At 43.6% G+C, this 11,950-nt stretch overlaps 1 protein-coding gene across 1 annotated transcript in view; it reads right to left on the bottom strand.

Moving 5' to 3' along the window:
- Positions 1-10,679: 10,679 nt before the first annotated feature.
- LOC124121285 (nose resistant to fluoxetine protein 6-like) overlaps positions 10,680-11,950 on the bottom strand; it is a 45,634-nt gene continuing 44,363 nt past the window's right edge. Inside the window, exon 16 of the mRNA XM_048389226.1 lies at positions 10,680-11,424. Within this exon, the coding sequence (XP_048245183.1) occupies positions 11,302-11,424 (123 nt within the window). The 3' untranslated portion in view covers positions 10,680-11,301. The remainder of the gene's footprint in view (positions 11,425-11,950) is intronic.

Below are 11,950 nucleotides of genomic sequence, written 5' to 3'. Positions count from 1 at the left end.
ATTTTGTGAGTCGGCAGATTCGTAAATCCAATATAAAATACCCGTCTGGTCTTATGGTTCCGACAGAGCAAGGATCATTATCAAGTTTGGATTCGAACTCGATCAGCGCATCCTTGCAATAATGCTGAGGAACACAACGATGTCACTGAGCTATTCTTGGCAGTGCAATCTGCGCATGACAGTAAGAGTGAGTGAGTGAGTGAGTTGGGTTTAACGCCGCTTTTAACAGTATTCCAGTTATATCGCGGCGTGTCAGCTTAATGTGGGAGGAAAGCCCGAAGTGATGCAGGTCTCGGACGTTTACCACTTCGGTGAAACCCACGAGCACGGGTATGGTGCTGACAAACCTAGAAACATAATCGAGGCGAACCGGGATTCGAACCCACAATCATAGGTTTCTGGCGTGCCCAAGGGACGCAACTCTGCACAGCGAATCGCGGCGCCTTAGACGACTGGGCCACCCGTGCCCCCTGACAGTAAGAGAGGAACCCCATGCAGACAACCTACCACGCATTCGTGACCAACTCGTGTTATTCCGGGACAAGCCGAATAGCGACTCGTGCCCATCTCGTGGCCATTTTAGCGACCGGGTTCCGTCTTATCGCAAACGGGCATACCTAAAACAATTGTCAACTCGTTGCTATGGTTAACATTTCCCCATATATTATATATATTTCAGATGCAACTTAAAGCACATCGGGACGTGCGGAATTATACAGTATGATTGAACACATTTAACTATGTCTTTGGTATATTTTTATATACAAGACATATGTAAAATCAAAAATTATTTCCGAGGGATTCTTTGATGAAGAACTTGAAATCATACGCGCATTCTGATTGGTTTGTCGTATTTTCGCACATAACATTCATCGATAGGGGGACGAGTCTTCTTGCAGGTAACGGAAAGGGGCGAGTGGTGACGAATGCCTACCACGAAGAGATCAACTACTTAAGTGAGTGAGTGAGTTGGGTTTAACACCGCTTGGAACAGTATAACAGTATCCCTCCTCCCCCCCCCCCCCCCCCCCCACAGTATCGATCCCGGGTCTTCGGTGTGACGAGCGAACGCTTTAACCACTAGGCTACCCGACCGCCCCCACAACAACAGATACGGGTGAATCCGTATTCGAACCTATGACCATCGGATCCGCGTCCGGGTAAGGGACGCAACTCCTTATAAGACTGGGTCACTTGTACCCCATTATACCATTTACTTTGTAAAACATTCTCGGCAAGGATATAGCTGGTTATAAAACCGATAATAAAATATTAATGACAAAACTTGATACTTTTAAAGGTAGAAAATTGAAATCCAATATTTTATCAAAAAAGGTTTTCAGACATTAATGTATTCAACTGATAAATGTTGGAGACACGAAAACGGAAATGTCACTTCAAATGAACAAAAAGACATGCTTCAATTATATTCAGAAACAGATAATATGGACACACCATACCTTGTGATGAATCATTAGAAGGAAATCGGAGATTCGCCATAAGTGCACAAGGTATTGTAGAGGCCAGCAAATGGCAAAACGCAAATCGTGTTGTGAAAGATCCACGTTGTGGGAACAAAATTCCCGTGAACCACACTTAATCACATTAAAATATAATTGCCATGGATTTTTTCAGATATTTGCATGATAATCACGTGTACGAACAATTTGTCATGGTTACCCAAGATGGCGCTGAAACTGCACGTGCATTTCGGTCACTGCATGCATAAAATACCATGAGAAGAACATTCGTCACACATTCGAAGTACACGTGGGGCCGTGTCAATTCAAGTACAGAGTAAATCTTTGAGGAGTTAAACTGTGAAAAGCAACTTTGTTGACAGTCAAACCTCGTAAACGTTATTCATGAACCGCCTCCGAGGTTCTGTTGTAGGGGTGAACTGCCCCCGTGGTTCAGTTATAGGTATGAACCGCCTGAGGTTCAGTTGTAGGTATGAACCGCCTCCGAGGTTCAGTTGTAGGTATGAACCGCCTGAGGTTCAGTTGTAGGTATGAACCGCCTCCGTGGTTACGTTGTAGGTGTGAACCGCCTCCGAGGTTCAGTTGTAGGTATGAACCGCCTCAGAGGTTCAGTTGTAGGTATGAACCGCCTCCGTGGTTTAGTTGTAGGTATGAACCGCCTCCGAGGTTCAGTTGTAGGTATGAACCGCCTGAGGTTCAGTTGTAGGTATGAACCGCCTCCGTGGTTCAGTTGTAGGTATGAACCGCCTCCGAGGTTCAGTTGTAGGTATGAACCGCCTCAGAGGTTCAGTTGTAGGGATGAACCGCCTCCGTGGTTCAGTTGTAGGTATGAACCGCCTCCGTGGTTCAGTTGTAGGTATGAACTGCCCCCGTGGTTCAGTTGTAGGTATGAACCGCCTCCGTGGTTCAGTTGTAGGTATGAACTTCCTCAGAGGTTCAGTTGTAGGTATGAACCGCCTCCGAAGTTCAGTTGTAGGTGTGAACCGCCTCCGAGGTTCAGTTGTAGGTATGAACTGCCCCCGTGGTTCAGTTGTAGGTGTGAACCGCCTCCGAGGTTCAGTTGTAGGTATGAACTGCCCCCGTGGTTCAGTTATAGGTATGAACCGCCTCAGAGGTTCAGTTGTAGGTATGAACCGCCTCAGAGGTTCAGTTGTAGGTATGAACCGCCTCCGTGGTTCAGTTGTAGGTATGAACCGCCTCCGACGTTGTTCAGTTGTAGGTATGAACCGCCTCCGTGGTTTAGTTGTAGGTGTGAACCGCCTCCATGGTTCAGTTGTAGGTATGAACCGCTTCAGAGGTTCAGTTGTAGGTATGAGACGCCTCCGTGGTTCAATTGTAGGTATGAACCGCCTCCGAGGTTCAGTTGTAGGTATGAACCGCCTCCGAGGTTCAGTAGTAGGTATGAACCGCCTCCGTGGTTCAGTTGTAGGTATGAACCGCCTCCGTGGTTCAGTTGTAGGTATGAACCGCCTCCGTGGTTCAGTTGTAGGTGTGAACCGCCTCCGTGGTTCAGTTGTAGGTGTGAGTGAGTGAGTGAGTGAGTGAGTAAGGTTTTACGCTGCTTTTAGCAATATTCCAGCAATATCACGGCGGGGGACACCAGAAATGGGCTTCACACATTGTACCCATGTCGGGTATTGAACCCGGATCTTCGGCGTGATGAGCGAACGCTTTACCGTGGTTCAGTTGTAGGTATGAACTGCCTCCGTGGTTTAGTTGTAGGTATGAACTACCTCGTGGTTCGGTTGTAGGTGTGAACCGCCTCCGTGGTTCAGTTGTAGGTATGAACCGCCTCCGTGGTTCAGTTGTAGGTATGAACTGCCTCCGTGGTTCAGTTGTAGGTGTGAACCGCCTCAGAGGTTCAGTTGTAGGTATGAACTGCCCCCGTGGTTCAGTTGTAGGTGTGAACCGCCTCCGAGGTTCAGTTGTAGGTGTGAACCGCCTCAGAGGTTCAGTTGTAGGTATGAACTGCCCCCGTGGTTCAGTTGTAGGTGTGAACCGCCTCAGAGGTTCAGTTGTAGGTGTGAACCGCCTCCGTGGTTCAGTTGTAGGTATGAACCGCCCCCGTGGTTCAGTTGTAGGTGTGAACCGCCTCCGAGGTTCAGTTGTAGGTATGAACCGCCTCCGTGGTTCAGTTGTAGGTATGAACTGCCCCCGTGGTTCAGTTGTAGGTATGAACCGCCTCCGTGGTTCAGTTGTAGGTATGAACTTCCTCAGAGGTTCAGTTGTAGGTATGAACCGCCTCCATGGTTCAGTTGTAGGTATGAACCGCCTCCATGGTTCAGTTGTAGGTATGAACCGCTCACTCACTCACTCACTCTTTTGAGTGGAAGACTCAAGCCCCAGCGCACAAAGTTGTCATGAGAATCGGGAAGGCTTAATCTGTCAACAATTCTTAAATAGCAAAACACACCAGTACATGGACAGACTGATACACCTGTGTAGGGATCAAGAAATACTAGTATTGGTCTTTGAGTTATGCTCTCGACACAAATCCTACCTTCCTTTGAGCCTAAGTCAAGTTTGTTGTCATGGAAACCTGGAAATGTACACATATCAAACATATCTTAACAGCAAAATGCTGGTATACGTGTACGTTTGATAAAAAAATACTGAAGTGACTTTGAGTGATTCTCCAAATCCAACTCTCGCAAACAAACTGTAGCAAACATATATTTCTTAAAAAACATTGTGTTGTGAGCTAACAACGGGCCAGAGTGTTGAAAGGCACTCAATAAACATCCCAGTTGTGTAGCAGTTCCAGCTGATGTACGAGACAATGTCATACCACAATGTCACACCACACTGCCATACCACACTGTCATACCACACTGCCATACCACAATGTCACACCACACTGCCATACCACACTGTCATACCACAATGTCACACCACAATGTCACACCACACTGCCATACCACACTGTCATACCACACTGCCATACCACACTGTCACACCACTGCCATACCACACTGTCATACCACACTGCCATACCACAATGTCACACCACACTGCCATACCACACTGTCATACCACAATGTCACACCACACTGCCATACCACACTGCCATACCACAATGTCACACCACACTGTCACACCACACTGCCATACCACAATGTCACACCACACTGCCATACCACACTGCCATACCACAATGTCACACCACACTGCCATACCACACTGTCATACCACAATGTCACACCACACTGCCATACCACACTGTCATACCACAATGTCACACCACACTGTCATACCACAATGTCACACCACACTGCCATACCACAATGTCACACCACACTGCAATAATACACTGTCATACCACACTGCCATACCACACTGTCATACCACACTGTCACACCACAATGTCATAATACACTGTCACACCACACTGTCATACCACACTGTCATAATACACTGCCATACCACACTGTCATACCACACTGTCACACCACACTGCCATACCACACTGTCACACCACACTGTCATACCACACTGTCATAATACACTGCCATACCACAATGTCACACCACACTGCCATACCACACTGTCATACCACAATGTCACATCACACTGCCATACCACAATGTCATACCACACTGCCATACCACACTGTCATACCACAATGTCACACCACACTGCCATACCACACTGTCACACCACACTGCCATACCACAATGTCACACCACACTGCCATACCACAATGTCACACCACACTGCCATACCACACTGTCACACCACACTGTCACACCACACTGTCATACCACAATGTCACACCACACTGCCATACCACAATGTCACACCACACTGCCATACCACAATGTCATACCACAATGTCACACCACACTGCCATACCACACTGTCATACCACAATGTCACACCACACTGCCATACCACAATGTCACACCACACTGCCATACCACAATGTCACACCACACTGTCATACCACAATGTCATAATACACTGCCATACCACAATGTCACACCACACTGCCATACCACACTGTCACACCACACTGTCATACCACAATGTCACACCACACTGCCATACCACAATGTCACACCACACTGCCATACCACAATGTCACACCACACTGTCATACCACACTGTCATAATACACTGCCATACCACAATGTCACACCACACTGCCATACCACACTGTCATACCACAATGTCACACCACACTGCCATACCACAATGTCACACCACACTGCCATACCACACTGTCATACCACAATGTCACACCACACTGCCACACCACACTGCCATACCACAATGTCACACCACACTGCCATACCACACTGTCATACCACACTGCCATACCACAATGTCATATCACACTGTCATACCACACTGTCACACCACACTGCCATACCACACTGCCATACCACACTGTCATACCACAATGTCATACCACAATGTCACACCACACTGCCATACCACACTGTCATACCACAATGTCACACCACACTGCCATACCACACTGTCATACCACAATGTCACACCACACTGCCATACCACAATGTCACACCACACTGTCATACCACAATGTCACACCACACTGCCATACCACAATGTCACACCACACAGCCATACCTCACTGTCATACCACACTGTCATACTTGGAAACTGGCTTCCACGGGAGATATCACTTGGGTGTGATACTTGTTACAGGAAGCAGATATATTGCTTTTATCATCTTAACTGGCTTCCACGGGAGATATCACTTGGGTGTAATACTTGTAACAGGAAGCAGATATATTGCTTTTATCATCTTAACTGGCTTCCACGGGAGATATCACTTGGGTGTAATACTTGTTACAGGAAGCAGATATATTGCTTTTATCATCTTAACTGGCTTCCACGGGAGATATCACTTGGGTGTAATACTTGTTACAGGAAGCAGATATATTGCTTTTATCATCTAAACCGGCTTCCACGGGAGATATCACTTGGGTGATATATTTAAGTTGCATTACAATGCTTTGCAGGCCACTGTGACTGGTTACAATGACATCACAATCAAATGACATCATTAACCTCTCTGCCACTGAGGCCGGTTAGCTGAATGTTTTGCACTCAAGACACCGGCTATTACTGATTACAAACTAAAAATGTTGGAAGAATGAATTTGGATGATAAATAGAATCTTACCCTCAAGTCTTGTGATATCAAATATATCAATGCTCATCACTAAATGTATAAAAGTTTGAAACTTCTATCAATAAGCGTTGATATATTTGATATCAAAAGTGATGAGGGTGTGATGGATACCCCTCTTGGTTTGTAGTGATACATAGCACTTAATATCTTGCTCATCAACAGACTTGAGTGAGCGAGTGAGTATGGTTTTACACCGCTTTTAGCAATATTTCAGCAATATCACGGCGGGGACACCAGAAATGGAAACTCACTCACTCACTCTGGCTGCAGTGTTTTTTGTACGATATATAACTCCCACTCATCGTTTATTTCTTGTACGAGATATCAACATTATGTACAGCCTCTTTAAGGATGATGATAAAATATACAAGCTTTAAAAACGTTTTTCAATAATGATGACTCTGTCTATAGAATCAGTCTTCGGCAATGTCGGACAAGTCCATTTCATGCACAGGTGGGAATTTCCCGCATGTTATCACAATCCTCACGTTAATAACCTGTACCGTTTCTCCCAATACCGATTGTCATATCTCTCCTGCTTTTGGATGCAGTCGTTCAGCCATCGCATTTATCTGCGTTGCCCAGTAACATCTATGGGGAACATCTCACTAGACACTCCCCTCTCGAAAATAACGTCAACAATATAAGACGTCATAAAGTTGTAAGCGCATGTTCGAATCTCCAGAAATGACGTCATGATAGAACAATATTTTATTTTGAAATAAACCTGCTTTGTCTTCATTGTTCTTAGCGATTTATTGCAACGCTATCTTATATTTTGGCATAAGAATGTTACATAAGCTCATTGTGTTGGCATAATCATTGGATGAAGTTACGTTCAATTATTTGCAACAGTGGCCTGATAGGATGTCACATTCGCAAACCATGAAAGCAATGGAACAGTTGGAACGAAGCAATCTCATTAAAATCAGATCTTAGCTCTCGTTACCGCTAAACAAAGATCTGAGGACATCCCATTACGGGTCACGTCAGAACGACCTTACGTGAAGTTGGACCAACCAACTGAATGACTAACAAGAAGTCGACATTAGCCAATCAAAAGGCAGCTTTCTCGTGCTTTATGGCACTTATTTCAAATTGGCGACTACGCTTCAAAACATATTGATAATTTCTCAATTAAAAATTTGAAACCTGAACAAAAGAACATTCTGGAATGGCTAATAGATGGTCTAGATTGTATTGATTCAGTCGTTAAGCCCGTACCTATCGTTTGGAATACCCCGTGTTAAAGTTTTCGAGGTTGCATGATTAGGAATCATATTCCGAGTGGCACTTTCATGATCTGGTAAGCGATGCTCTGATTGGTCGGATGAAAGGTCGTTCTGACGTGGCCCCTAATGGGATGTCCTCAGATCTTTGTTTAGCGGTAGCGAGAACTAAGATTAGATTTTAATGAGATTAGGAACGAACTTGCCAGTCAGCATGAAGCAAAACTTAAATGCTCAGTGAAATTAATTGAACAAAATATGAATGAGTTTCAAGCTTATTCTCCAGAGTATATTGCCACAATTGCTAAGATCATTTACGAACCACAATGTGCTTTCAAAATAAATAGTCTTTTTTTTGGTGATTTGGTCAAATCATCATATCTTATTTAGATAATTCTCTCAACCAATTAAAATGCAGGATTTTATAATGCCATGGTAACAATGTATGCAAAATATTTAACAGAAAGTAATAAATCAATTTGACGCTGAAATTCAACATTATCACAGAAGACAGTAAACATGAAATACTAAATAACCTGAATATAACAAAATAGTGCCACAGCACTGTAGCTCACCTGGGTATGTTGTCAATGTTTCCATTGCAAGGACATGCACTTTGATCAAGGTAAAAAAGTGATGGCTCCCTCGTAGCCATATTGAAAGTTCAAGTTTGATATCTTGAACAAACGTAACCCCCTCACAGTAACAATCATACAGAAATAATTATAGCTGATCCATCCAGCCATGTCAGAGAAGATGTTGACATGTAATGCCCCCATTTCACTACAACCACAAATATCCTGAATCGCCCTGAATAGGATATGTTTCATGTTCGTAGATAAATCTCAAGCATTTCTTGAAGTTCTTAAATGAATCTTATTTGATTCCCAAACATTCGTACAGTTTGCGGGAGTTTGACGAATCGGTGAGAAATTTTTTGTTTGTCAAAAACTTTCATGGAAGGGTCCCCGAATTGCAATTTCGTGGCTGAATTGTAATCCATTCGTAATTAATTGTTATGTTCCGTAGCAGCTTCGCAATCGATTTTTTGGCATTCTTGACTATTCTTAGCGTTTTGTGGCTCCCAAAATTTCTTGTCCTCAACCCCAAAACAACCCGAAACAGCCACGAATGTCCCGAGTCAACTACGAATCATGTAAGAATTAAGTAAGAACAACAAGGTTCCCCAAGGACCAGGACCAGCTCGTGCTCTCCGTTGAACCTCCATGGTGGAAATGATGGGTTGGCCAGTTTTTGGGGACCCAAGAACATGCCGAAGTGTCAGGAAAAGTACCGATTTTTGCAAACTATTCATAAATATGTCGTATTAGTCGTATATTATTCGTTGCGATCGTCCTGCATTTGTACATGCATTCGGCATATTCGTAAATTAGTCGTAGGTGATTCTTACAATTCGTGCATGATCCGTACATGAATCTTGTCGTTCATACATGTTTCTTAACCCATTCGGGGGCACGGGTGGCCCAGTCGTCTAAGGCGCCGCGATTCGCTGTGCAGAGTTGCGTCCCTTGTGGGCATGCCAGAAACCTATGATTGTGGGTTCGAATCCCGGTTCGCCCCGATGATGTTTCTAGGTTTGTTTCATGAAAGTTTGCATTATTGGCCGAATCATCACAAATTTCGAAAGTTTCTGATTCGGGTCGATTTGGGATATTCGTGGTCGTAGTTAAAGGGGGAATAAAGAGTTTAAGAACAACGACAACAGACAACTTGCAAAGACATACGCTCACAAGCCCTTTCATGTCAGGTTGACTAAAATGGTAAAAATATCAGAAAACATCACTGCATTAAAGTGTATCCAAGTTTTTGCCATTGCCATTTTAACATAGAATGGATTCTCACAGCAAACTATGGGCTGTGTGAACACATTCAGAAACTATCAAAACCACACACTGAACAAACAATCCCATCCCCCCATCCACCTACCATCCCACCCATTCACTGTCCCTCCCACCCACCATCCCTAACGTCCCACCCATTCACCCATCCCACCCACCATCCCACCCAGTTATAATTATGTAGACATCAATTATATATTTTATCACATCAAACAAGTCACATGTGCAGAATATGTTTTGGCAAATATTGAGATGCTGAAGCAGTTCTTTTATTTTGAAATTACAAAAATTCAATGTGATCTCTTAATAAAAAATGGCCCAATTTTCTTTTTTAAAAAGCACACCTTCATTCGTGGAGCTCTTTAAAAACATAAACAGTCGAATCTTAATGTAAAACTGATGCATGCTTGTATTTGGGACCAATAGCATCCTTCTCTCATAAACAACAACTAGAATCACGTATATAAGTAGAAATAGAGTGTTAAAATAACATAACAAGGATATTGCCATGACAACACTACATACGTCAGCCGACAAACCATTCTTGAAACAGGTATCTCACGGTCATTGATTGGGACCTTTCATATTTATCACAGCTGACAGTGAAGACAACTCTAATTTTAAAATAGTTTATAGAAGAATCGTGTAAACATATTTGGAACATTGTCAGTAAGCGCGGATTTAACAAATATATACCTTGGCAAATGAAGTCAACTTGGCACTATTAAAAACATGGCTGCTGCCATTGATCAACTGCAGCATAATACAGTCGAATTGTGTAAAAGTTAAAAAACCATTTGGAACCAAACTTCCCAGGCTGCAGAAGGGGATACTGTTGTCTCAGTTCCATGAAGGCCGCGGAACGCGAGTCCAGTGGATAGGTGTGGCTCCAGGTGTGGATCCAGGTGTGCTGCTTGGAATTGCCTTGCTGTGCCAACACGACGTCATGATGTACATTTGCCATTCATAGAGTTGAATTATTTTTGTACTTTGCTATTCATAGAGTTGAATTATTTTTGTACTTTGCTATTCATAGAGTTGAATTATTTTTGTACTTTGCCATTCATAGAGTTGAATTATTTTTGTACTTTGCCATTCATAGAGTTGAATTATTTTTGTACTTTGCTATTCATAGAGTTGAATTATTTTTGTACTTTGCTATTCATAGAGTTGAATTATTTTTGTACTTTGCCATTCATAGAGTTGAATTATTTTTGTACTTTGCCATTCATAGAGTTGAATTATTTTTGTACTTTGCCATTCATAGAGTTGAATTATTTTTGTACTTTGCCATTCATAGAGTTGAATTATTTTTGTACTTTGCCATTCATAGAGTTGAATTATTTTTGTACTTTGCCATTCATAGAGTTGAATTATTTTTGTACTTTGCCATTCATAGAGTTGAATTATTTTTGTACTTTGCCATTCATAGAGTTGAATTATTTTTGTACTTTGCCATTCATAGAGTTGAATTATTTTTGTACTTTGCCATTCATAGAGTTGAATTATTTTTTCATAAGCCATCTTGGCAGGGATGTGTCTTGGTCCAGAGGTTGGAGTCTGTTGGTTCGCTCAGTTGCTCTTGTTCTTGTGGAAGAGTGCCTTTTCCAGTCCCATCATGGGTGATTCGAACGTGAGGGAGAGGATGGCAGCGACACCGTACGACACGCCCATGTTGCCCAGGAAAGCATAGGCCTGGAAGTGGACGAAGTGGAGCTGTTGAATTCAACACCAAGTGTCGCAACACTGACACTTACAGATTGTTACACTCAGACATTGCCACTTGGGAGATTCACCTGAATATTCCATCTTACCATGTACCTCCCTGTATATTCCAGCCCTGCCCAGCCAGGTCGACCTAGTGGACCATGTACCTCCCTGTATATTCAAGCCCTGCCCAAGGAGGTTGACCTAGTGGACCATGTACCGCCCTGTATATTCAAGCCCTGCCCAGGCAGGTCGACCTAGTGGACCATGTACCTCCCTGTATATTCAAGCCCTGCCCAGGGAGGTTGACCTAGTGGACCATGTACCTCCCTGTATATTCAAGCCCTGCCCAAGGAGGTTGACCTAGTGGACCATGTACCTCCCTGTATATTCAAGCCCTGCCCAGGGAGGTTGACCTAGTGGACCATGTACATCCCTGTATATTCTAGCCTAACCAATCCTGGTGTATCTAGCGGACCAGGTACCCCCCTGTATATTCTAGCCTAACCAATCC

The sequence above is a fragment of the Haliotis rufescens genome, unplaced genomic scaffold (genome assembly GCF_023055435.1).
Source record: "Haliotis rufescens isolate VD_foot unplaced genomic scaffold, xgHalRufe1.0.p SCAF_8, whole genome shotgun sequence".
Taxonomy (NCBI): Eukaryota; Metazoa; Mollusca; class Gastropoda; order Lepetellida; family Haliotidae; genus Haliotis; species Haliotis rufescens.
The sequence above is the reverse complement of the archived record's forward strand: the minus strand, read 5'-3'. Positions and strand labels throughout refer to the sequence as shown.